General features: G+C 35.0%; 3 protein-coding genes across 8 annotated transcripts in view; 2 read left to right on the plus strand and 1 right to left on the minus strand.

Annotated features, from left to right (window-relative positions):
- Positions 1–894: 894 nt before the first annotated feature.
- LOC119073071 (mesencephalic astrocyte-derived neurotrophic factor homolog) lies at positions 895–1925 on the plus strand. Of its 2 annotated transcripts, none has more exons than XM_037178377.1 (4): positions 895–1035; positions 1203–1288; positions 1347–1471; positions 1544–1925. In XM_037178377.1, exons 2-4 carry the CDS (start codon positions 1207–1209, stop codon positions 1850–1852), a joined length of 516 nt encoding a protein of 171 aa, XP_037034272.1. In that variant the 5' UTR covers positions 895–1035; positions 1203–1206; the 3' UTR covers positions 1853–1925. The 2 variants fall into 2 exon arrangements, with proteins under 2 accessions (XP_037034272.1, XP_037034271.1); XM_037178376.1 differs by having other exon boundaries at positions 904–1032; positions 1191–1288.
- A 1190-nt stretch (positions 1926–3115) lies between these two features.
- Positions 3116–23325, plus strand: part of LOC119073072 (transmembrane and coiled-coil domains protein 2-like) — a 34051-nt gene continuing 13841 nt past the window's right edge. For 2 of the 5 annotated variants that reach the window (XM_037178379.1, XM_037178383.1), the window contains exon 1: positions 3116–3407. The gene's annotated coding sequence lies outside the window, so the exon portion shown is untranslated. Of the gene's footprint in view, positions 3521–23325 lie in introns of all 5 variants that reach the window. The other 3 variants (XM_037178385.1, XM_037178380.1, XM_037178381.1) reach the window with 3 other exon arrangements.
- LOC119073076 lies at positions 18845–20767 on the minus strand. Its single transcript, XM_037178388.1, has 3 exons — positions 20067–20767; positions 19848–19991; positions 18845–19785 (listed from the first exon to the last, which is right to left on the minus strand). Exons 1-3 carry the CDS (start codon positions 20254–20256, stop codon positions 19028–19030), a joined length of 1092 nt encoding a protein of 363 aa, XP_037034283.1. The 5' UTR covers positions 20257–20767; the 3' UTR covers positions 18845–19027.

Here is a 23325-nt window from a genome sequence, read left to right on the forward strand (position 1 = left end):
GTGGGTTGGCCTGTAGACGCGCCACATTTTTTTTCATAGTACTTCATTCTCTGCGACTTATTTTCATGTGAACTAACTTCACATTTGTCATTACAGAACAAAATGTCACCATATAAAGTTGGTTCACATGAAAATAAGCGTAGTGACAGCAGTAATTTTATGACAGAATGTACTAACATATGGGAAAACTCTTTTACATTTCTTCTTAGTTTATAAACATCATTCTACTATAATTCAGATAAATTTTCTCAATTCAATTGAGACTGTGATGCCCAAGTATATTTGCAAATACTCAAATATGGCTTATAATTACTACAAAAATTTTGTCTTCTTACTTGATATCTCATTAAAACTATTTATGGTAGCAAAACGTTTTTGCTATGCGTAGAAAGCCGCGATTGGCCTGTAGAGGCGCCACAATTCTTTTCAGTACTTCCTTCTTTGCGCTCTATTTTCAGGTGATATAACTTCATTCTGGTAAATTACCCAAGAAATGTTATAGCAGTGAAGTTGGTTCACAAACAAATAGATCGCTAACATAGGTTTCTTCCATCGTACGGTAAAAACGAATTTTGACAGGCCGAAAACAACCGAACGTCATCCACAGAAGCAAACATAACAGCAACTTAAACAAATTTGTTCGTTAAAACTTCAAAGTGAGTTTGTGTTGGCTTCTCTGTGGATGACGATTGACATTTTGAAACCTATTATAAAATATACGAGAAATGTAATAGAATTCGTGACTGCGAAAGTCTATTACATTTGAGCTAAAGTTTCCTCATAGGGAATCATACCTAACAAATTTTATTTAAATTATCCCTCTACAAATCGAGCATTGGTTCTATTTTGTAGGTATCATCACTGTCATTTCGACACACTGGGCATACGTTGTCCAATCATATTTCGCCAAGTTTTGTTTTATATTGGACCAGGATAGAGGAGTCGCTTTGTACAATTTCATTTTGTTCAATAAAAATCGTAGACCAAACAGTATCAACCGGTGCCACGAAAAACTTCTGCTTTAGCATTACATATGTGAGTAGTTTATTATCTGTAATAATTCTGGTGACCATTTTAAGTGGATTTAGCGTAAATTCTAACCTCAAACCAATTATTTGGTGACGTGAAAGAATCGAATTTGTAAACTTAATCCATTCGAACGGAAACACCGAACATTTATTTATTTTTGTCATTATTTACAGAAACATGGCAAACTATACGCTTCTTGGGTTAGTCCTATTCTCACTAGTATTCACCGCCCTAGCTCTGAAAGACGACGAATGTGAAGGTATGCGAACATTTAATTTCACAGTAATCTAAATTCCTAATTTTTCTTCGTTGTTCAGTGTGTGTAAAGACTGTGGATAATTTCGCCAAATCATTAGATGAAAGCACAAAGAAAGATCCAAAATTGATCGAAGAAGAATTCCGAAAATTTTGTAAAACTTCAAAGAATAAGGAACATCGATTCGTAAGTATTCCACATATACCGCATAAAGCCAATTCGTAACATTCTCTAATGAAATTCTGTTACCGTTTTCAGTGTTACTACTTAGGCGGTCTTGAGGAATCAGCTACAGGTATTTTGGGTGAATTGTCCAAGCCGTTGAGTTGGTCGATGCCAGCCGATAAAATTTGTGAAAAACTAAAAAAGAAAGACGCTCAAATCTGTGATCTCCGGTTCGAGAAACAAATCGATTTGAACACAGTGGACTTGAAAAAATTAAAAGTTCGCGACCTGAAGAAAATCTTGAACGATTGGGATGAATTATGTGATGGATGTCTAGAGAAAACTGATTACATTAAGAGGATAGAAGAACTAAAACCAAAATACAGCAGAACTGAATTATAATTAGTGATGGTTAGGGAATCTTTAATTTATTGAAAATTAAACCGAATTAAAACCAATTCTTTTTTGTATACCATTTTTGCATTTCAATTTTCATCATCATCAACAATATACGGTGTGAGAACCTCCGGACATGCACCATTAGTAGGACACGTATTGTTCTTTCATTGGTAAACTTTATTATGAATGAAATAACAATATGGTCCGTCTGCTGGTACCTATTAGAACATACTAGAGTGCCCCAAACATTGTGGTTTTAATCAGTAACTGATGTCAAAAATATTTAATTTACTCAAAAAGACATGTATCAGTCAATGACTGATTCAGTCATATATATGTACTCTATGCATTAGAAAAAACAATGAAATGTGTATGTAGTAGTACCTTTTCTGAAACATCAGAGATAACTGGTGTTCTTTAAGAAAAGATTAGGAGATTTTCTGAATTATCTGAGAAAAGTGATTAATAGCAGCAGGTAAGTGTAATGACATAATTATAAAAAGATGCTGACAATGATCAGAACTCTAAATGATATCAAAATCGATTAACCATCGATTATAAACCGTTAATGCGACAAAATTAGGTATGATATAGCCTCTCATTCATATTAAATTTTTCTATGTAAAGTTATATTAGCCAGAGCCCGGTACGGGCATGGAAATATGGGGTATCCTGGTAGCCTAGTTGTCGGGAAATTTGTATACCGGGAAATCGAGTCTTCCCTAAACAAAGCGCCGGTAACTGTATGAACTGAGAAATCAGTTTTAAGTTTTTGGTGACTCTGTTACCGTGTACATTATTTCTATGCCCAGTCTGGTACTTGTTTGGTAAACCAACTTTCTCTTAACCTGAAGTTATTTTGTCTTCGATAACCTGACCTGCTCGGAAATTATCCAAGAAATTTATTTAAATCTCTAGAAAAAAGTTAGGACAAATCAAGTAACATATAACTGAAAATTCTGTAATGATTCTATAATGCGCTTGCAGTCTGAGAAAGGCTAATTGTATGGTACACTGTTTGCAGTAGGTGTTTCACCCCAAGTTAAAGGAAAAGTTGAAGAAAAATTATTAAGCAACACTTGCCACTTGACTACGTTCTTACTATCATCACTAACATATTCATAAAACTTGTTATGCTTATTGAACGGGGATTTTTTTCTCGTTCAAATAAATGCGCCACAAAAAATGTGTCAAATAAATTTAGCAAACAGATGACGCCAGTGTTTCACAGTATTGACGTTTTGCCTGTGGAAAAAATTGTATGTGAGTCACTTTTCTCAGTTTGTCTTGAGTTTTCTTCGATGCAATTTCTTAATTCGCTTAAAAAAGTTGTATTAACACACCAAACTTCAATCAATCGCAATTTACAATCAATTTCAATGTCTACTAAAGTGTCGCGAAAATATAATTTAAGTGGATCGTGTGTGTGTATTACATTGTGAAAAGGAAATTCATTCATTAAAATTGTAAAAAGTTTGTGCCGCAAAATTGCATTTACAAGCAATAAAAAAAATCAACACGAAATATAGTCCATCGTTTAATCTTTTGTGTGCTTAATGTAAGTAAATTATGTGATTACCTAGATGCTATGAATACTGATGGACTTCGTAAATTCAATTGAAATTTCCACTAATTCGGATTATTATCGACAAAATACATCGTTCACGTAATGTAACTATTTAACCTTTTATATTAAGGCGTTCCTCATGCTGCACTATTTCTTAATTTAATCTCTTGTTACTCTGTTCATATTCAATTTATCTTTGTTATTGTTGGTTGAATGAGCGATTCGTTGTTTCATTTCTAGTAGGAAACAAAATTTTGAAATATCTGCGATTACATTGTTAGATACGTGTGTTTATCGATGTTGCCCGTGTCACGTCAATGCACTTCGGCACATTCGTTTCGTCCATTCATTATCCAATAACAAATCTACATTGTATATCCCATACATAGACGCACAAACATCTTTCAGTGAAACGTTTTTTTTTCCTCTTCCACTTTCTACGTTCCCTCAATACTACATTTATTGTTCCATTACACACTACGTGCAATGTTCTAACAAAATAATGATGGAAACGAAATTTTCAATAGAGTCATGTACGTATAATTTGATTGTTGTCGCCGCCTCACCCAGTTTCAGTTCTTTTCGTGTCATGCCCAAAAGTTATATTTCCATTCTAAAGCAATTGAAAGGCATAATTTGATGTGGTTACTGTATTTGTGCAACATAATCTATGTGGTAATTGGTATACATGTAGTATTTGTTGTTGTTGGAATGCGGTCGATTGAGTATATATACACAACGCGGTGTAATTATCCTACCGTCTCGTCACCGCAATCATAATCAAACAGAAAATACCAGTTTCACACAGTAACTTATTTCGTACCTTTAAGACGGTTAGATTCTTAATCTTATCGGCAGTACGAAAATTTATTTGATTGACTGATAGGTTGATGGTAATTTCATGCACTACGTTAGTAATCTGTCATCGATTACGCGTAGTTATGACGATAAAAGTAAATGAGGAGCTAGTGCTCGTTTGTATAGTTGGTTAAGCTTAGGGTATTTTTGTCGAATATTTTACTGGAAAGTCAACTGAAAAACTTACAATGACAGAAAAGTCAAAATCGACATGTACATCTAGATTTTCCATTTTAGTACTTCATTCCTGTTGGGAGCGAGTGCCTAACGAAAATTTCGATAAACAATGTCTAGATTTTCATTTGTTCAACGAAAATGTTACCTTTCTCTCCCTCTTCATTATTGAAATGCATTCAAAACTTTATCTGACGAAACAAAATATTTGTCGACATCGAACCGTTTCCTTGTTTCCCCGCAATGTACTTTCTTCGGAAACAAAACAGGCTCAATAATACATTCCAAAAACTGTAAATGGTACCAAGAAAACTGATACGACTTCATATCATTCGCTACGAAGACAAAATCTTCAATTTTTACTTAATTCTAAATGCAGTCAATCCACCTGCTTTATGTCTGATAAAATAGTAATTAATGTTTAGTATCTCTTCATCCATAAATACAAATTTAATCGTTTCCCTTTTCGAAGATGTTTGTTTTATTTATTCCGATTTTTTTTTTGAACTTTGATTTATCAGTCAGATCCGTTTGATGCCATACATACATCGATTGATCTCAAGTTATAATTTTCTGTTTATTTTAAACTGTTTAGAGTGTAGACGCTTAACGAACTGCGTGTTTTTTTATTGACAAAATTTCATTCAAGTTTACTCTTATCCGCTTAATAGTAGATGTACAAATAATGCATTTCAGTTTGTATGAAACTGATAAATATTTGAAGATGTTTCCTATAGATGATAACGCTACTTTTCCATTTCCATTTTCCATTTCGTATAATTATATTGTTGGACGGAAACGGGTAACCATCTGTTATCGGCATTAACGACAGTAATAAGTGATGAGTTCTAGTTAGTAATCTTTAAATGATTAAATGAAGCAAATCCTCGATTGATAAACAATAGAAGTAATAGATTTGGTTATCATTATATGTTTGTCTCTTCTGGAAGTTTAAACCTCTTCATTCAAGCGAAACTGGTACGTTAGTTTTACTCAACAGCTCGGTAAAGTTTAACTTATTTCACCACTGAAAAACTTTACCTCGGCTTTCAGACTAGACAAACTTTCATTTCTTTGGGACATTTGATTGAATTGACATCTAGTTTCATCTAGCTTGGCTTGGATCATGAAATTATGTATAAAAAAATCCCACTCATTTTCTACTCGATTTTCTACATGTGCCCACTATTCCAAAAATGAAAGTAAAATTCTGAAATTTTGAGTGCACCACAAGAGGTTATCAACATTATTGCGAACACTAATTGTTCTAATTGAGAGATTTAGTAGAAATGAGCAGATAAACAAATAAGCAAACAGATGAATAATATAGTAAACAAACAATAAAATCCACTAATGATTCGTGATATTTGAAAAAAATATATTCTTTATTGGACCATGCATTATAAGTGAAACGAGTTTTCTAATTGCCTTGGCTAATAACAAAAACGCATTTCATTATTACCTTTAATGGGTAAATAGTTTGTCTCCTTGGAACTGCGTGACCTGTTTCTTTGTTCGAATATCGAACAACTGTGAGTCGCTATTAACTGGATAAATGACTTTACAGAAAATAATATTCTATCCGTAATGATTCTTGATAAATTCAATTCCATCGAAATGGTTATCTCGGGATTATTCTCATAGAATTCGACTACATAGAGCCCGTAATATACAAAAATCCGTTAAGTGCACGATTATTGTTTGATATTGCTAGAAAAACGAAACATCATTATCATTCATTATTGCTTTGTGCACCATTGATTTGAAGCTAAATGATTTTTAAATTGAAGAAGTTAGCGTTCTCATTAATGAGAGATTATTATGTGAACCGACAAATGACTACAACCAGACATTTCATGTTGTTTTCGAGATTCATACACTGGTTCTGTCTCTATAATTGTCTTTATTCATTTTTCTGCTGGCTATGACATAATGGACAAAACAAGATAAATTTTTAACAGTATCACACATGTGACCTCATAAAGAATTAGAGCCGAGTGATAACAAGATTGAATTGCATAACTCGATAAACAGTTTTGAACGACACAGCCCAACCAACTCAATATATTCAATTTGTCTCGTTTATTCATTACAACATATACCGCCAAATTATATATTTAATCGACCGAACATAATGTATCTACTTAAAATTTCCTAACGCCGAATTATATATAGAAATTTGTTTGGGACATGAAATAAACTTAAGGTCAAGTATATAATCTCATCATTCTATTTTAAAGTACCCGTACTCGCTTAACATACTATAATAACTGTTTAGTCGTATGTTTCTGATAAAACGTAGATGATGTTCTGAGAACGAAAAAAAAAAAAAACTGAAACCGTTCGTCTCGAATATAAACATATTCATTGATAATCATACTTCCAAAGTCCATGCGAGACATGAATTCTAAATAATTCCCGATCAGCATGCACATCAGTTTATATTGACCGCAGAGATGACTGTTAGCTGTTCACATTGCTCACTTGTATTCTACATTAGCGTCGTCATATAATTAAATTAATGATTTAAATTGCTCGTGAATGAATCACTTTGGCCTCTAACAACGACAAACGATATCATTTAGAATAATTCATTATTTTTCATCTTACTTTTATTGTAATAAAAATTGTCGAGAGAATAAAAAGTTTTTATGGCTCAGAAATTAAAATATTTTAGGAATAATGTCGGTGAATGTGGTATTATATCTGCACCAGCAGTCAAGGTTCCCTTCCAAAAAAAATATATATTATTTTGATTCTATTATGTATAAACTCGGTGTAGATGCCATGTTTTCAAATCATGTTATTTATCATCGTTAACATTTTGTGTGTTAATGGTTTCCATCACTTTATGGTTCACCATCTCTTTATTACAATAACAAATCCTTTATCTCCGGTTAATTCATTCGTATTTTTACTGGTTCGTTGGACTAATGTAAATAATGTGCACGAACAAGCACAAACCTTAAAAAAAATTGAAATTTCTTCCTGCATCCTCATCGGATATATTTTGTTTATTTATTGTTACAGAATGTTATGCGACTACGATGTTGTATGTTAATTTTGTTTTTAATTTTTTTGAACAGATTTATTGTGTTTTTATCGAGGGGTGACGCACTTCCATTTAATCCATTTAATCCATTAAATCCATTAAATCCATTTAATCCATTTAATCCAAAAAAAATTTTTAGTTTTACCGAAATAATTAGGCTACCCACCTGAAAAATTTGTAAAGTAATTGCGAAAAATAGATTTGCACGATCCCCAGCTCGTTTAAGTACTCGTGAGGTATAGGAAAAGAATTTTTGTGAAAAATGGTATTAAATTTATTTAATCCATTTAATCCATTTAATCCACTTTACACCAAAAACTCCTAAAAGTGGATTTTTTCGCTTTTTAACATTGTAGTATGAGTTGTAGTACGTGGTTCGATCAAAATCAACAATTTTTAAGACTTTTACAGTATTTGGTAAAATGAACTTTTTTCCTATTTAATCCATTTAATCCAATTTTTATTCCATTTAATCCATTAAATCCATTTAATCCATTTAATCCATTTAATCCATTTAATCCATTTAATCCATTTAATACCATTTAATCCATTTAATCCATTTAATCTAGAAGTGAGTTACCCCTCGGTTTTTATGATTATTTTTGATAAATTGTAGAAATGCGTGCATAACTTACACAATTAAGTGTTTTTATTATTTAAAAACTCGAATTTTTAATAAAATGAATTAAATCTGTAAGTGGTTTGTCCTCTTCAAAAGAAATACATAAAGTGAAACTTTACCTTGGCAGTGTAATTAAGCACCCCAAGTAGTCTCCCGAGTAATATGGGTATATAGAATCTTAGAGACTGAAATTATAGGAATAAACAAAAGTGTTATATTGTTGTGGTTTCTTCGTTATTTTCTCCAAACTGTTCACTCTTATTAAGTTTTAAGTTGATAAAATTCAAATGTTCTAACATAAATTTTAAAAAATACGAGATTTGCTAATTCACAGTTTCAAACGTCGAAAGTTAGAGTCTCTTAATTATGCTCCTATGTAGCTATGTCAACAATGTTTAGAAGAAATTCATGGTTTCTAGATTTCGAGAAACAGTAAAAATGTTGCCGTATAATGATGGAATCTGTTACCTCTTTTGTTGAAAGTATTGCCTAATGTTTGATATTTTTTTTATTTCATTCGAGTAAACATATACTACTCTATAAACCACATCGCTTATTTTTCGATGTTCTTTGCTGTTGATAACAGCTAATTAGCCGTTTCGTCTCTATTCCTCATTCAACTTGTCCAGCGACTTAAATGAAAACAGAAAAACTTACAGAAATACAGCATTTAAGCTTTCGTAACAATGTCTCTTCGGCATACTGCAAAAGAGTTTGGCAGCCGGATCAGACCATTTGCGGCGTTTCCTTTTTATGGAAATTCGGTGGAAACGATATGTAATTATTTTCTTTCAACCATCAACCATCAATGCTAATTTCCAAAATCTGTGAATGAAAACACAGCAATATTCTTCGTCAAGGAAATGTGTCCTCATCATCATGTCATATCGTTATTACTATTTCAGACAGTTGTTATTACTTTTTACATACATTCGTGCAACCTACCCCAAAACCTTCACTTTCGTTTACAAAACAACATCATTCGTATGACATTTACATATTCCATTACCCACTCGGCTTAACATTGTTTGTCTTGTACTTTATTTGGTTTATTCAGTTGTTTATTTATATCACATCAGACAAATCAGATGATACAATCCCATATCAAACACATAAATCTCTTGCCATATCATCAGTATGACCGTTAGTTGGTCGAGTTAAATTAATAAACTCATTATTAATATTGAAAAATTGCCTGTAGTTTCCGTATTCACCTCTGACTCCGCCGAGTGTTATTTGTATGGAAAATATTTTATTATACAAACAACAGTAAAATATGTGATAACATAAATATTGAACCGAGTGTCCCAGTTGGTGATAATAATTGGTCTAAAAATAAAATACAAAGTTCACCATTCCATATGACACTATAAACGAATATCAAGTCGATGTTCAGCCGCTTGGTTTGAATTTATTTTGATTCTTTTTTTTTAAATACTGTGTGATACGGCGATGGTCTAATTTATTGTTTGGCTTTGTGATGTATACAAGTATGCGATGTCGCTGTCGCTCAAATAAGCTTTCTGAGCTTAAAATCTCTAAATGATGCACTGTATGGACGAGTAAAGTATTGACTATCTTTCAAACTAAGAGCATTTGAATCTGAGAAATTCTGTTTATTTCGGTTGCTTTTCCTTGAAAATAACGTAAATAATTAATTTACCTCAGAATTCTACTTTATTGTTTAAAATTTACTTTTAGAACGAATGCAGATTTACATAAATTGTTGAAGAAAAAAAAATTATTTAATGCCAGCGAGAGACAGTCTACCACAATTTAAATTATATAATTTATTGTCGGTTCGCTTTATTTATTTGTTAAACAATTAATTTCGTTTACATAGGAACATGAAATCGTCTTCGTGTATAGTATGTAGGAAAGCAGATTAATTTCAACTTATGAGTTAGTCTCTCAGTGGTTGTAGTTTTATTCATTTCGTGGCTACAAAAGTTTTCCGTTTATTTTCCGACCACATTCACTGAACAAATATTGCCACCATATATATACAGAGTCAGCAGAGGTAGGATTTGCAACGATAAATAAAGTAAATTTTACCTTTCGTTTCAAAAATTTAACCGACTGAGTCTCCATCGTGCAGACTAAAGCTCTATAAATTGCACGTTTTAATGGACATAACCGAGTCTGCAATTCTATTAAAACAGGATTTTAAATTACATCATTACATCAATGTCATAATTCATTTTCTTTCTATGAAAGCTGTTTAACGATTAATGAATGATAAAAAAAAAGTTCAAATGATTTACGGGCTTGGTTTTTTTTTTATCGCAGATAGATCTACGAATTGATTAGTTCGGCATTTCTATGACCCCACCTTTAGCGTGATGGAGATCGAAAAATCTACCATTTTCTCCTATCCGATTTTCACCCATAGCTAAATTATAGGCAAACGTAGACATGAACATTTCATAGATCGATTAGCCATAACTCAAATCGGTTTATATACTCCTTTTGAGGTTTCTTACTAAAGCATTTAAAGAGCATAAGAACACCTTATTTGCCTGATACGAAATGCAAATGCGTGTAAAGCCACAAATCTTTAGTCGATTTAATTATGAAGTCGAACTTGAAATATCAAACATGAGACCATAGAGAGAGAAAAAAAAACTTTTATTTGGGTTCTTTATGATTTCGGGCTAAAACACGCAGCCCCGCCACACATAATTATCAATTAGTGAATAAGGTTGTAATAAACATCCACATTACGTCATAATTTCAACATAACAACAACATAAGTCATTATCAGTCAGTGGTATGCATAATTTTTCGATTTCAAGAAATTTGACACGAAGCTTTTAGTGAAATTATAATGAGCCGAGAACATTTTTTCAGAACCAATTTAATTTGAAGGAAGGAATGTGAGTGAAGTAATCTTTTCGAAATAAATGTACCTGCCATGCAACCTGATGATTGCGTTGACATTGATAAGAGTGTTATAACATTTTCCGTAAAGCAATCCATAATGCATTACTAACAATGTTTTCTGAGGTGATAAAGTTTGGGTTGAAATTTATTTAATTCTTTTAGTGCAACATAAAAGCGACTGTTTCTAATTGTTCACTTCTGTCTGACGTATTTTAAACTTTTAACTCATTGATTAGTGTTGGCGTTTCTCAAAAGTGTGGGCAAACTGTCATCGTGTGTTTGAAGATAGTCGATAGTCGTGTTGTAGGTTTCCAGACTTAGCTTAACCGCTTATCACGACGTTCTTCCGTAATTCAAATGGAAATGACTTTAATCCGACCAACTCAACCGAGTCCAATACAGCAAGTTTAATCCACGAACCAGAACGTACGCATTCATTGGCCATTTTTTATGACAACGCACGAAGCATCACGAACAAAAAGAACATTTCCATGAAAATCGAACTATCCATATACAAGTTGCTTTGTTTCACGGAATCACAGCTTAGCGGTGGACAATCCAGCAGTGTGTATTTCCCAAGCATATTTAATGTTTATCGTTGCGATCGCAAAATTCAGACATTGAGGCGTTCTGGTGGCGTAGCGATTTTGGTGCATTGTTCATTACAAAGCAGATCAATTGTGTTCACTTCCACACTCGATTCCGACGATGAGAGCGAATTTCTAGCGGTTGAGATACGTATAAAACCACAGCCATTAATCGTCTATGTATGTTACCTCAGCATTTTCAACCTGGAAGTTGCACTGAAGCATTATCATCGGGTAAAATTCATCGTAGAGAATTATCGTAGTCATAAAATTATTGTCATGGGCGACTTCAATCTGCACGACATAAATTGGACAAGTGATGATGATGACGAAAACGTATATTTGCCACACGCTACAGCAGATACGAGTATGAGCGGAAATCGATCTAGATATCACACCGACGCACTTGACTTCTTGGACAAAATGCTTAGCCTGCCTTTATCTCAAATATCGAATTTCCGAAATAGATCTTCAAATGTGTTGGACTTGGTTTTCGTGAATAATTCAAGCGATTTCAAGCTAAGTGAAGACAACTACACCATCATCGACAAAACGCAACAAGACACCTACCACGTCCCATACGAAATCAAATTAGATTATTCGAAATCATCATCGATTGCGGAAACTATCACCGTTCGACAATATAAACGAGGAAATTATGAAAGGATGTCACACCAATTAGAAGCAATTAATTTCCAGCACGAATTTAGCGTGAGAGACGACGATTCAGCATACGAATTTTTCATTCAGACTATGCAATCTCTGATTGAGCAGAATATTCCGACAAAAACGATCAAGAAATACTCGAACAGACCAAAGTGGTGGAATCAACATTTGCAACATTTGAAAAATCGCCGTAATAAACTGCACAAGCGGAAGGATGATGGGTTGACATCTAAGGATGAATATTTGGCAGCAGAAATAGCTTTCAGTGATGAATGCGACCGTCGTTTTAATGAATTTAACCTGCACACACAAGAAAACATCAAGTCAAACCCGTCGGAATTTTGGAAATTTGTTAAAATCAACGGTGGTGTTGAAAAGTATCCAGATGTAATGAAACTTGATGATAAAATTGGCACAACTACGGATGAAATAGTCAATCTATTTGCTGACTATTTCGAATCTATTCACGTACCCGACAATGGAAACTGGAACTTCGACGATATTTATATTCCAATAGATGGTGCAGAGGATATTAATCTATCGTTGTTCGACATTGAAGCAGCAATACATTCGCTTGACTGGAAGGGTGGAGCTGGACCTGATGACATCAAGCCGTTAGTGATCAAAATGTGTGCATCAGCTTCAACGTGGCCTATTTGGCTATTATATCAAAAATCGTTCGACTCTGGAAAAATTGCGGCCACAGCGAAAAGGTCGCGAATAGTTCCGGTACATAAGAAAGGTGACAAATCGAACATTAGGAACTACAGAGTTGTTGCCATTCAAACGATGATTCTTAAAATCCACGAAATTGCCGTAAAGCGGAAGATCAGCGGAAAAATCCAGCCTCAACTGAAAAGTGCTCAGCATGGATTCAGGGACAAAAGATCAGTCGTAACGAATCTGCTCGGGTTATCTATACTGGCACATACTGCATTTGAACGATCAGCTCAGCTTGACATATTTTATGGTGACTACTCAAGTGGTATTCCGACCGCATCAGAAAATTGTCACGACCATGTCGATAATGAAGTTCGAATTTTTGTTAGGACATCATAAAATTTGATTTTGACAGTTATGTTTTCCGAAACGCGTTATCGAGCCGCGAGCATTTAACTTTGACATTCGTAAAATATCACGCGTAGAGCAAAACAACTAAAAATGGCCAAAATAAATTCGTCTTTGGAAATATCGTTAGACAGCACTACAGGTAACATTTTCAACTTTCTTAGAATTTCAATCTTCAATGTACTAAAGAAAGAAATTCGTAGACAATAATGGTTTCCCTGCTAAAAACCAAATAAAGAATGATGAACTTGCTACGGACCCGTTTATGGACAAAGTAATACAGAAATATTTGAAACACAATTGGAAGTTTACTGAACTCGAGGACATTACGGATTTGTGCAATGAAAAACGGGAAAATTGTGATAAAATTGTTTCGTGAGAATCGAGAGTTGGTGGAAATATTTTATTTCGTTGATTGTGATGATTGTGACATTGCTACACAAGTGGACCACGAGAAGTCAAATAATGTGACGTTCTTAAGACGACAGAAAAGAACTTTTTTGTGAGCTTTCCGATTGAGGAGCAAATCAAGAAGAGTTTTAAAGCCAACTGGTCGTACATCTCTAAATTCAATACTTTCGGCAACACGGCATCAGATGTACACGATGGCGCAATTTTGAGGAACATACTTGAACAGTACCGCAAATCATTTGTGAATATCTTGTCGTTGAGTCTAAATGTGGATGGTGCAAATCGGTTCAATTCCAATGCTTTATCCGTGTGGCCAATTCAACTTTTGCAAAACTACCTACCACCAATCATACGGTTCCTTCCGGATAACATAATTATCTCTGGCCTTTACTACAACAACGTCAAACCGAATTGTCAAAAAAATTTACTGCCGTTGGTCGAAGAATTAGCACATTTGAAGGAAAATTAGATCCAAGTCACAATCGAGGACAAGTACCTCATTTTTAAGCCAATCATCACAGCTGCAATCGTCGATTTACCTGCGAAGAGTATTCTTCAGCAAACGAAACCATTCGGGGGCTACGACGGGTGTACATACTGCGAGAATCCCGGCCAACAGATTGTGACTGAGAAATTAAAAAAACAGATGAAAAATGGCAGATCCGCTGGAAAGGAAAATTCTGGTTTGGTTAAGTTTGTGCGTTATTTGGAAGGAGATGACGAGTATAAGCTAAAAGACGAGATCGAGAACGTTAGCTGTGCATTCATCTACTCACGGGAAATCAATCGGCGGTATAAAAGGTAAGCATTAGGGGAATCCTAATCTAACGATCTTTCAAGTTGCTGAAAAAGTTTTCAAGGAAATTATAAAGTGGAAAATCAAGTCCAAATTTGCCAAATTTTGATCTAACTGCCTGGAAGAAAATTTTATCTCCATGTCGCATGACGGTATTTCAATCTTCGGATCAGACATACTTTTGGTCCGTACAAAGTAGGAGGGTCTTATGCGTTAACTCTTCCATTTGTAACACGTCGAGTCGGAGGCTCTCAGTAAAAGGAAACCTTTATTTTTGCCTACATTTGTCAAATCAGCAAAAAAAATTTCGTCTGTCAGTACGTACTGGTCCTTGCTATGCTTAAACTTTAATTCACTTTCTCATCATTCAATTTTTTACATTTCCAGGTGTCTCTTGTTTGTCTCGGCCCGGCGAAGCGATTAATTTCGTTCAGTTGTACTTCGACATCCGTCCGTTCTACATCTCTCCAAAGAATAGAGAAATTCGAATGGAAAGTTGATAGAAATAAAACCAACGTCAAGCATCGTTCGCAGACCCCGATCTTTGGACCAAAGAAAGAATTTCAAGGCGAGTGAGTACAGATCGCAGTTACTTTACTATTCGCCAGTGTGTCTTCTTGGTTGTGTTCCCAATCGAGAACATGGTGATGGTGATTCACCTATTGAAGCATATCTCCCAGAGTGTGCAACAACACGGACCATTGTGGGCACATTCAGCATTTGTGTTCGAGCGAAACAACGGTTGTTTACTGAAAATGGTCAATGGAACTACAGATGTGCTTCACCAAATGTCGACAAAAGACGTTCTTAAGAAGTCGTTAAAAACAAGCCCCCACCTGAAAAAAGCTATTTTGAAAGGCGACAACTTTTATTGGTAAAAGTCTTACCATTGTTGAGTATGGCTTGGTTGTCCTGTGTATCGTCAATCGTAAGACTACAAACCTATCAAACAATTCATTGGATGAGATTTTCATTGGATGTTTACAAACGGTGTAAATTTAGAAATGGCATTTTTACCAGTTTTTGTATACGAGACCCAAAAAGTCGATTAACTATTTCATAAGGTTGTCTGGAGGACAGATTGGTGCACTGAAATTCTATTCAAAAAATGTCGAAAGAAAGTACGTTTTCATGGAAGAATACGAGGTCGTCGACAATATTTATCACATCGAGAAAGTTCAATCATGGAAGCGATTGAACTTGTATCAGAAAAATTAATTTTTATGCAAGTTGGATTGTGTAAATATGATGTTGCTCCCCCGAATCCATACGAAATTGAGTGATTGCATCAATTTTTATTTCTCGTGCAATAAACTGGATTTAATTTGAACTCGGCCTTTTGACTCATTCCAGCGTATTTGTTTTCGTCAGAAATATTCGGTTTGTCAATTTGAGTTTCAGAAGGTAAGGATTCAATCAACTTTTACATTTCGCTTTTCGAACATCTGCGCATTCGTAAACCTAATAAAATCGTAGAGCTGGTACAATACAATTCGTAAACCTCTTACGAGGTGTAATTTGCAGTAGTTTTGTAAAGTTGTGGTGCAAATCTAGCAACCATCAAATACAGCTCAGTTTCTTACAAAACTTAGTGGAACTTAACTCTCAAGTTCACGGAATATACATTACTCGTGACTCGTCCTGAAATTTGATTTTGTAAAAATAACTAAGGAAAGGACTGAGCTTAGTGATAGAAGTGAAAAATAAAACAAACTTATTGAAGACCTATACGAGCAGTGTATATTCAATTTGAAGATTCGTCCAATGAAATTCCTAATATTAAAACTACACTGCAACACTGCATCTTTAAGTTTTAAAATTTAAGTTCACCCCTTAACAATCTTCCATTAAAGTTGCTGAAAGAAATACTGAAAGCCTCAAACGAAGGACACTCGCACATGTAGAAGACTGTACAGTTATGTACTATCGTTTTAGCTATAAGTTCTGATGTCATACACCTTATATGTACACTTTCATTGCAATATGTGACCCAGTGAATTATGCGTAATTTGGTACACAATGTTCTACATTACATACACAACGAATTCATACTTAAATCTCAAATAAGATTCGATGAACAGAACTTAACATAAAAAGCCAGTTTATTTCAATTGGTCCATTTTTTGTTAGAAACTAACTCAACAAAATTTTAAAATATTGTTCGAATCGGTCAAAGGATAGCTTGAACTCATAAATTTTGATTTCAGCTTGCGTTCTTTCGAATATGATCAAGATAATATTTGTCTAAACTATCAAAGCGTAAATCGCGACGTTTATTTAAAACCGATTTGAAGGCTCATGATTTGATACCGGTGATTTTACAATATAACGACTTCGTATGTATAATCTCTGTTTTTTTTTTAAACAAAAATTGCTACACGAGCTATACTATGCCACTTTTTCCACTTAATATGAAACTACAAGCTACCGTGTATTTATATGTATAGACATCCTACTCTATGAGAGTAGAGCGAAGGAAGAGAACCAAAATAAACGCACATACCTCTACTAGCAAGTGGTAGAGTTTAAAATGATGCTTCGGAATTATTACCGTCTTTTATATTAAAACATCAATATTCATTCTGACAACATAGATTTTCAAAGGCGAAACAAAATCTAGACTTTGTATTGACCAATAGCATAGCATTGTAGCGAAGTCAGGAGTATCGTCACGGTGATTTTGAAATGATATGGATATTTACCTTTAGTCTGTTGTATTACTAGCATAGTAAGGTAACTGCCCGTACGAGCAGTGTATATTTAATTTGAATATTTGTCCAATGAAGTCTTAAATATTAAAACTAAGCTGCAACACTGCACTGCACTGTATAGCTATATAATATAGCAATAGGTTATCGTGTTACAGCTGTTTCATTTGTGAGGTATTGCTATACCGAATGTAGCGCGCTGTAATTTTGTTCGAAAACTAGAACTGATGTCGTTACATGGCGCTAATATAAGGGGCTGTTCACACATTACGTTACGCTATTTTATGGAATTTTTGACACTTCCCTCCCCCTGTCACGCAAAAAAGGTCAATTTTGACCCAAATTTGTCAGAAGCATCACGTTTGGCTGTACCTTCCTCCCCCCATTACAGCGTGACGTAATATGTGAACAGCCCCTAAGTATTTTTCGGATTTCGCTTATGGTTTCATTTGTACTTCGTTCGGGCTTTCGTGATTGCACTCTTTCTAAGATATCACTCTTAGCATATAAATCTAGTAAATTTGAGGGTACTTCGTATGAGTTATCGTGATTGCGATATTTCTGAGGTCCAAAAATTTGTAGAAACTGACCGTTTCGCATAGAGGAATTCTTTTGAAAAACAGCCCGGATCAAAAACCGAAAACTTGCACTTTTCTTAATTCAAAATTTCTCCGGGTACACGAGCCGTACAGTCGTGTGGGGTGTCATTAGAAAGATAATCACATGTACTATTAAGCCGAATAGAGACTCATTGGTTTTAAATTAATCCACACTGAAATATGTGCAGTTGAAGTTTTCTTGCACTTTTCTTGCCAATATTTCTCCAGATACACGAGCCGTACATGGTGGTGTGGGGTATCATTTGAAAGGTAATTTTATGTGCTTTTGGGCCAAATAGAGTCTTATAGGGGTTTAAAGCATCTACGATGAAATATGAGAAGTTGAAATGTTAAGTACCCATATTTCATGCATATGCATCCAAACCCCATAAGACTCTATTTGGCCCAAAAGCACATAAAATTACCTTTTAAATGATACCCCACACCACCATGTACGGCTCGTTTAACTAGATATTGGTAAGAAAAGTGCAAGTTTTCTGTTGAAAGCTTCAACTGCACATATTTCAGTGTGGATTAATTTTAAAACCAATGAGTCTCTATTCCGCTCAATAGTACATGAGATTACCTTTCTAATGACGCCCCACATGACGGCTCGTGTACCTGGAGAAATTTAGGCAAATTTTCGGCTTTCGATCACCTTTCATCAGCCATAAAAGCTTCGAAGAATTTTTTTGAGAGTGGTTTTGGCTTCTAGGGTCGAAGTCCTTTCTAGGTACCTATAAAAAGTTCCACTAGAAAACGCGCCCGATTTCGGTAGGCTGTTTTTCAAAAGAATCCCTCATAAGGTTTTCAACAGTAGTAGTAGGGTAATACGCTAGTATTTTACAAAAGTATTAAAATAACGGTCCCTCACACTAGAGAGATATACCCGCTAGGATCTCAAACGCAATAAGGTGAGAGACTTAATAGGATCACGTAAAAACAAGATGAAGGATTCACTAGGGTTACGGGTCGTACCTGGCAACCGTCATCCGTCAGTTGTGACTGTATTTACTCTCCTCGTTTTACGTTTAGGTCGAACACCGAAACACAATATTTTTGTATTCTTCCTTTTATTTAATTACATTTCACAGGATACATTTACCGTTCGTCAAATTTCAAATTACGATTATTTGACTAGCTTACATTACTTGACAATACGACAATATTTCATAAAACATCTCGTCTTACATCTCCTTCAATTGCTTCTTAGAAATATTTTTAATTCCTGACGCCATTAGCCGGTTGATGTTGGCCTCTTTAAGTCTCTCGCCGTGTGATACTGGGTCAATATCGCACTGTGATATGCGGTCAATGAACAATTCTTTCACTCGGTCATATTTTTCAGGGGTTATTGGATCCTTTGCAGGGTGTCGTTTCACTTCTTCGCCATCCGCCGAAAATTCAACCCTTTCACTTGTGCCTTTAACCGACTTCTGACACAAAACGGAAAGATTTTTTTTGTAAATATACTGCAAACAGTCCTTGATGAATGTGGAGTCTTTAGTAGTTTCGAGTGGAATGCGATCGAGGGCCTTGACTTCATTTGAAGTAATCAGGCTGTCACCAGCGAGGGTCGCTTCGTTGTTGTCCGAACGATTGGAACGCGTTGCGACTTTTATCAGATTTTTGTACTTGATGTTCTCCTCTGAATAATTGATCGTGAGGTTGAGGTACTTTCCCTTTATCTCCTTGTATTTGCGTTCCCACTCGCGACATTCAAGTGCCACTTGGACGCATTCGGGACGAGTACACTGGGCTGACTGCTTTGACGCACAGTTCGCACCGCTACAAACTGCGTCCGAGTGATCGATGCCACGAACGCCTTCTTTGCATGCCTGGTCTTCCTTCCCTCTACTCTTACAGTAAACCACTCCACCACTGGCTGACGTCTCCAACTGGCCTCTAAACGCGGTTTTCAATGACTGAACAACACCGCTAGCATCTATAATTCGAAAACAAAAACCAAAACTCGCATTATTGAAAAATAGGCAAACAGCTGCCTACCTGGTAGCTTACTTTTCGGTACTACAGCGCAACTATTTTCACCATCAGCGGAATAGGACCCTTGTTTACTTTGACTCTCTTCCTTAGCTGTACTCTCATATTCAACCGCTTTAGAAATCCCACTTTGCGATTGAACAGCGGCATCTTGTAAATATATATCGGGGTATCACACAATTGTTTCAAAACAAAAAGCGCAAAATGGTAAAATTGTGTACTTACCTCGTAGCTTTTTCTTCAGTGCTTCGACGTAAATGTTCGTTGGATCGACGCCATCTTTGTTGCTTTCTTCAACGACAGAGTTTTTTTCAGCCGGCTGAAAATAGCTCGCAATGTTCGAACTCGTACTTTTATCCTTCACAATTTTCTTTTTAAATTTCGACTCCGCTATATTTCGGTTTGATTTTTTCATCTTGAGCAACGGAAAGCTGCAAAATATACGCTGACAATGAATGTTTGCTTGGAAGTGCGCGACAACTATTAACGATAATTTTTATTTTGTTAGAGAAGGTAAAGCAGCACATGCAATAAGTCACTTTGACGTGTCGTACAATCGATACAATGCTATGAGCGGCTTATTAAAATTATTGAACGAAGTCAGTATGCAATTTATTGGTGTTGTGGTTACTGAAGCTGGCTATTTTAGCTGTGAATACGGTAAACACACAGATTTATTGTATTTTAATGATCAATACAGACTATTTGACTTTATTGCAAGACAGTAGGTAAAATAATGGCAGCACATTTTAGATGCTTTACAATTTAGATATTATGTCAATTATAGACAACTGTTCGCTTCAATTTACGAAAATTTTTCTAGGTCATGAGGATAATTAGATTTATTGTCAATTATAATATGTTACATATTGGGTGCTGCGGAGGTAGTTCATTACATGGGATCAATTTGTGAACTCACAAGTATGTACCAAAATAACAGTTTTCAAACCGGGTGCTTAAAACATACGGATGCATTGGCTTAATGCGTTGTAAGTGCTGACCCCTGAAGTGAATACTCAATAACACAAGCAATAATGTTACATACAATAAGTGAAAAATGAGCTGTACACAATTACAATTTTTTGGCCATAAGCAACACACTGACAGTACGTTGCCATAAGTGTTCTTTCAAAAACTTCAAAAACACCATTGAAATTACTTTATGAAACAAATATGGCCGACACATTCAACTCTGTGTTTTTTAAAACGATGTTGTTAAATTAAAAGCATTTGCTCACGTTATTGTGTATTTAATTCAAGTGACGACTGCTGCAAAAACTGTTTTTGTTTCAATGTACAAGAATTAAAATGACGACTATCTTGTAGATGTAGGTAATGAATTTTTACCTCTCCTCACGGGGGTTATAAGCTTTCCCGATCGGACCCAAAACATCCCTTGAATAATAAACGATTTCCGTGGGGGCATATATTAAAGGTATATTATATACTCATAACATCGGGATGACATTTGTGTATAATACACTCAGACGAACTTTGTTTCTATTCAAAGTTTTCGGAAATTATCAAAGTCAACAAATAATTTAATACAGAAAATTGAAGAATTTAAGCACTTCTTTATTCAGGACACCGAAAAGTTATTCGACCTCAATCATTCTGATTCAAGGTGATAATTAGGGCTCGAAAATTTGAGATAGTCATAGAGTTAAAGTATATACGTATACATTTCGTTACTAAAAAGAGTTACAAAGGAGTACAGTTCTCGGTGCAAGAAAGACCACGAAAAACTACACAATTTGGAATTTAAAAAAATCGAAATTAGTCGGGAAACAGCCACGTTTTATATTTTATTTTGAGAATTGTTCTATTTTGTATAACACACTCTGCAGAGAAAAAATATTACGCAGCTCGGAATAAAAGTAAAACGACAAATATCCAAAACCTATTTTCATTTTGTCAACAGAACCAATTTTATGTTTAGTTTATTTTTGCATCAACTGATTGTTATCAAAAAAAAATCTTGTATCTACAACAAACAGGTATCGATAAAGCAGTTTTTTTTCTTTCCGAAAATGATCAAAACCATGGTAAAAACAGGTTGAGGTGTGATACACAATGGTCAAGGAACCACTTGAGTACAAGACTGCGTTCGACAAATTGGTAATATACTTGCTGATTATCAAGTTAGCTAGTTTTGGAATCGGGAGAAAAACCGCAAGGTGGATATGTCAATATCTGATCGGTAGGACGAATTACGTTCAAATTGGCAACTTCGTATCGAGATTGTACGAGTCACCATCTGGCGTGCCGCCTGGAAGTTCGATTGGACCGCTTATGTTCATTGTGTTCATTAACGACATTGTTGATGTAGTGCAGTTCGCGCACACTCTACTCTTTGCTGACGATATAAAATTGGCGTCAATAATTTTCGACCACTATGATATTCGAAGAATGCAGGGAGATATTGACAATGTAGTAAATTGGAACGCAGCAAATCGTCTTCTGTTCAACGAAGAAAAATGTTACATCTTTAGTATGTACCGGCATGAACCATCATTTATCCAGGTCGATTATAAAATGGGCGATAACGTCATCAATAGAGTTGAGGAAACGAGCGATTTGGGCGTACTGGTTAACAGATGGTTCCATCCGGGTAGTCATATTGAACAAATGACAATGAAATGTCGTCAAACGATCGGTTGTATCAAGCATTTTTCCAATGGCAATTTCACGAAAGAAACGCAGCGAATACTTTATTTGGCGTACGTACGATCGAGACTTGAATTTGCATCGCCTATATGGAACCCTGCGGCACAAATTTACAAAGACGACATTGAATCGATTCAGAAGCAATTCGTGATTTACTTGTTGGAAAGCCGAAGTAATGCAACGACTTACAGACTAGCACCATACGAAGATCGATGTAGACAACTGAAATTGCAAAATTTGGAAACGCGGCGTACTGTGGCAGACATAATGCTTGCGTATGACATATATAAGCGTAACATTGACGATGACTTGATTTCATCAAAGTTTGTTCGGAACATAGTGAATGCGTACAATCTTCGAAAATCTACCGTGCAACTCTTGGTTGAACCTAGACTTCACAATGTATATTTATCTCAGCAACCTGTTGTTCGTCTGATAAGACTTATCAATGAACATAAGTCTGAAGTGACAAAGTATGGTAACAGAATATCTTTTAAAAATGCAATGATCGAAAAGTTGGATATTGGAGGTGTTTAGATTGTGATGATTTTAAATGTTAACGTGGTTTTTGTATTTTGTAAACTGATGTAAAATATTCAGCCAGTCTTTGGCGGTGTCAATAAATTCAATTCAATTCAATTCATAATTATCAATTAGTGAATAAGGTTGTAATAAACATCCACATTACGTCATAATTTCAACATAACAACAACATAAGTCATTATCAGTCAGTGGTATGCATAATTTTTCGATTTCAAGAAATTTGACACGAAGCTTTTAGTGAAATTATAATGAGCCGAGAACATTTTTTCAGAAC

The sequence above is a fragment of the Bradysia coprophila genome, unplaced genomic scaffold, assembly GCF_014529535.1.
Source record: "Bradysia coprophila strain Holo2 unplaced genomic scaffold, BU_Bcop_v1 contig_127, whole genome shotgun sequence".
Taxonomy (NCBI): domain Eukaryota; kingdom Metazoa; phylum Arthropoda; class Insecta; order Diptera; family Sciaridae; genus Bradysia; species Bradysia coprophila.

What these genes read in the sequence shown, in the direction of transcription:
- LOC119073071 (XM_037178377.1), top strand. Translation starts at nt 1,207, where the DNA reads ATGGCAAACTATACGCTTCTTGGGTTAGTCCTATTCTCACTAGTATTC. An exon ending in GAAAGACGACGAATGTGAAG is followed by an intron (nt 1,289 to 1,346) that starts GTATGCGAACAT and finishes TTCGTTGTTCAG; the next exon opens with TGTGTGTAAAGACTGTGGAT. An exon ending in AGAATAAGGAACATCGATTC is followed by an intron (nt 1,472 to 1,543) that starts GTAAGTATTCCA and finishes TACCGTTTTCAG; the next exon opens with TGTTACTACTTAGGCGGTCT.
- LOC119073076 (XM_037178388.1), bottom strand. Translation starts at nt 20,256, where the DNA reads ATGAAAAAATCAAACCGAAATATAGCGGAGTCGAAATTTAAAAAGAAA. An exon ending in ACTGAAGAAAAAGCTACGAG is followed by an intron (nt 19,992 to 20,066) that starts GTAAGTACACAA and finishes TATATTTACAAG; the next exon opens with ATGCCGCTGTTCAATCGCAA. An exon ending in ACCGAAAAGTAAGCTACCAG is followed by an intron (nt 19,786 to 19,847) that starts GTAGGCAGCTGT and finishes TTCGAATTATAG; the next exon opens with ATGCTAGCGGTGTTGTTCAG.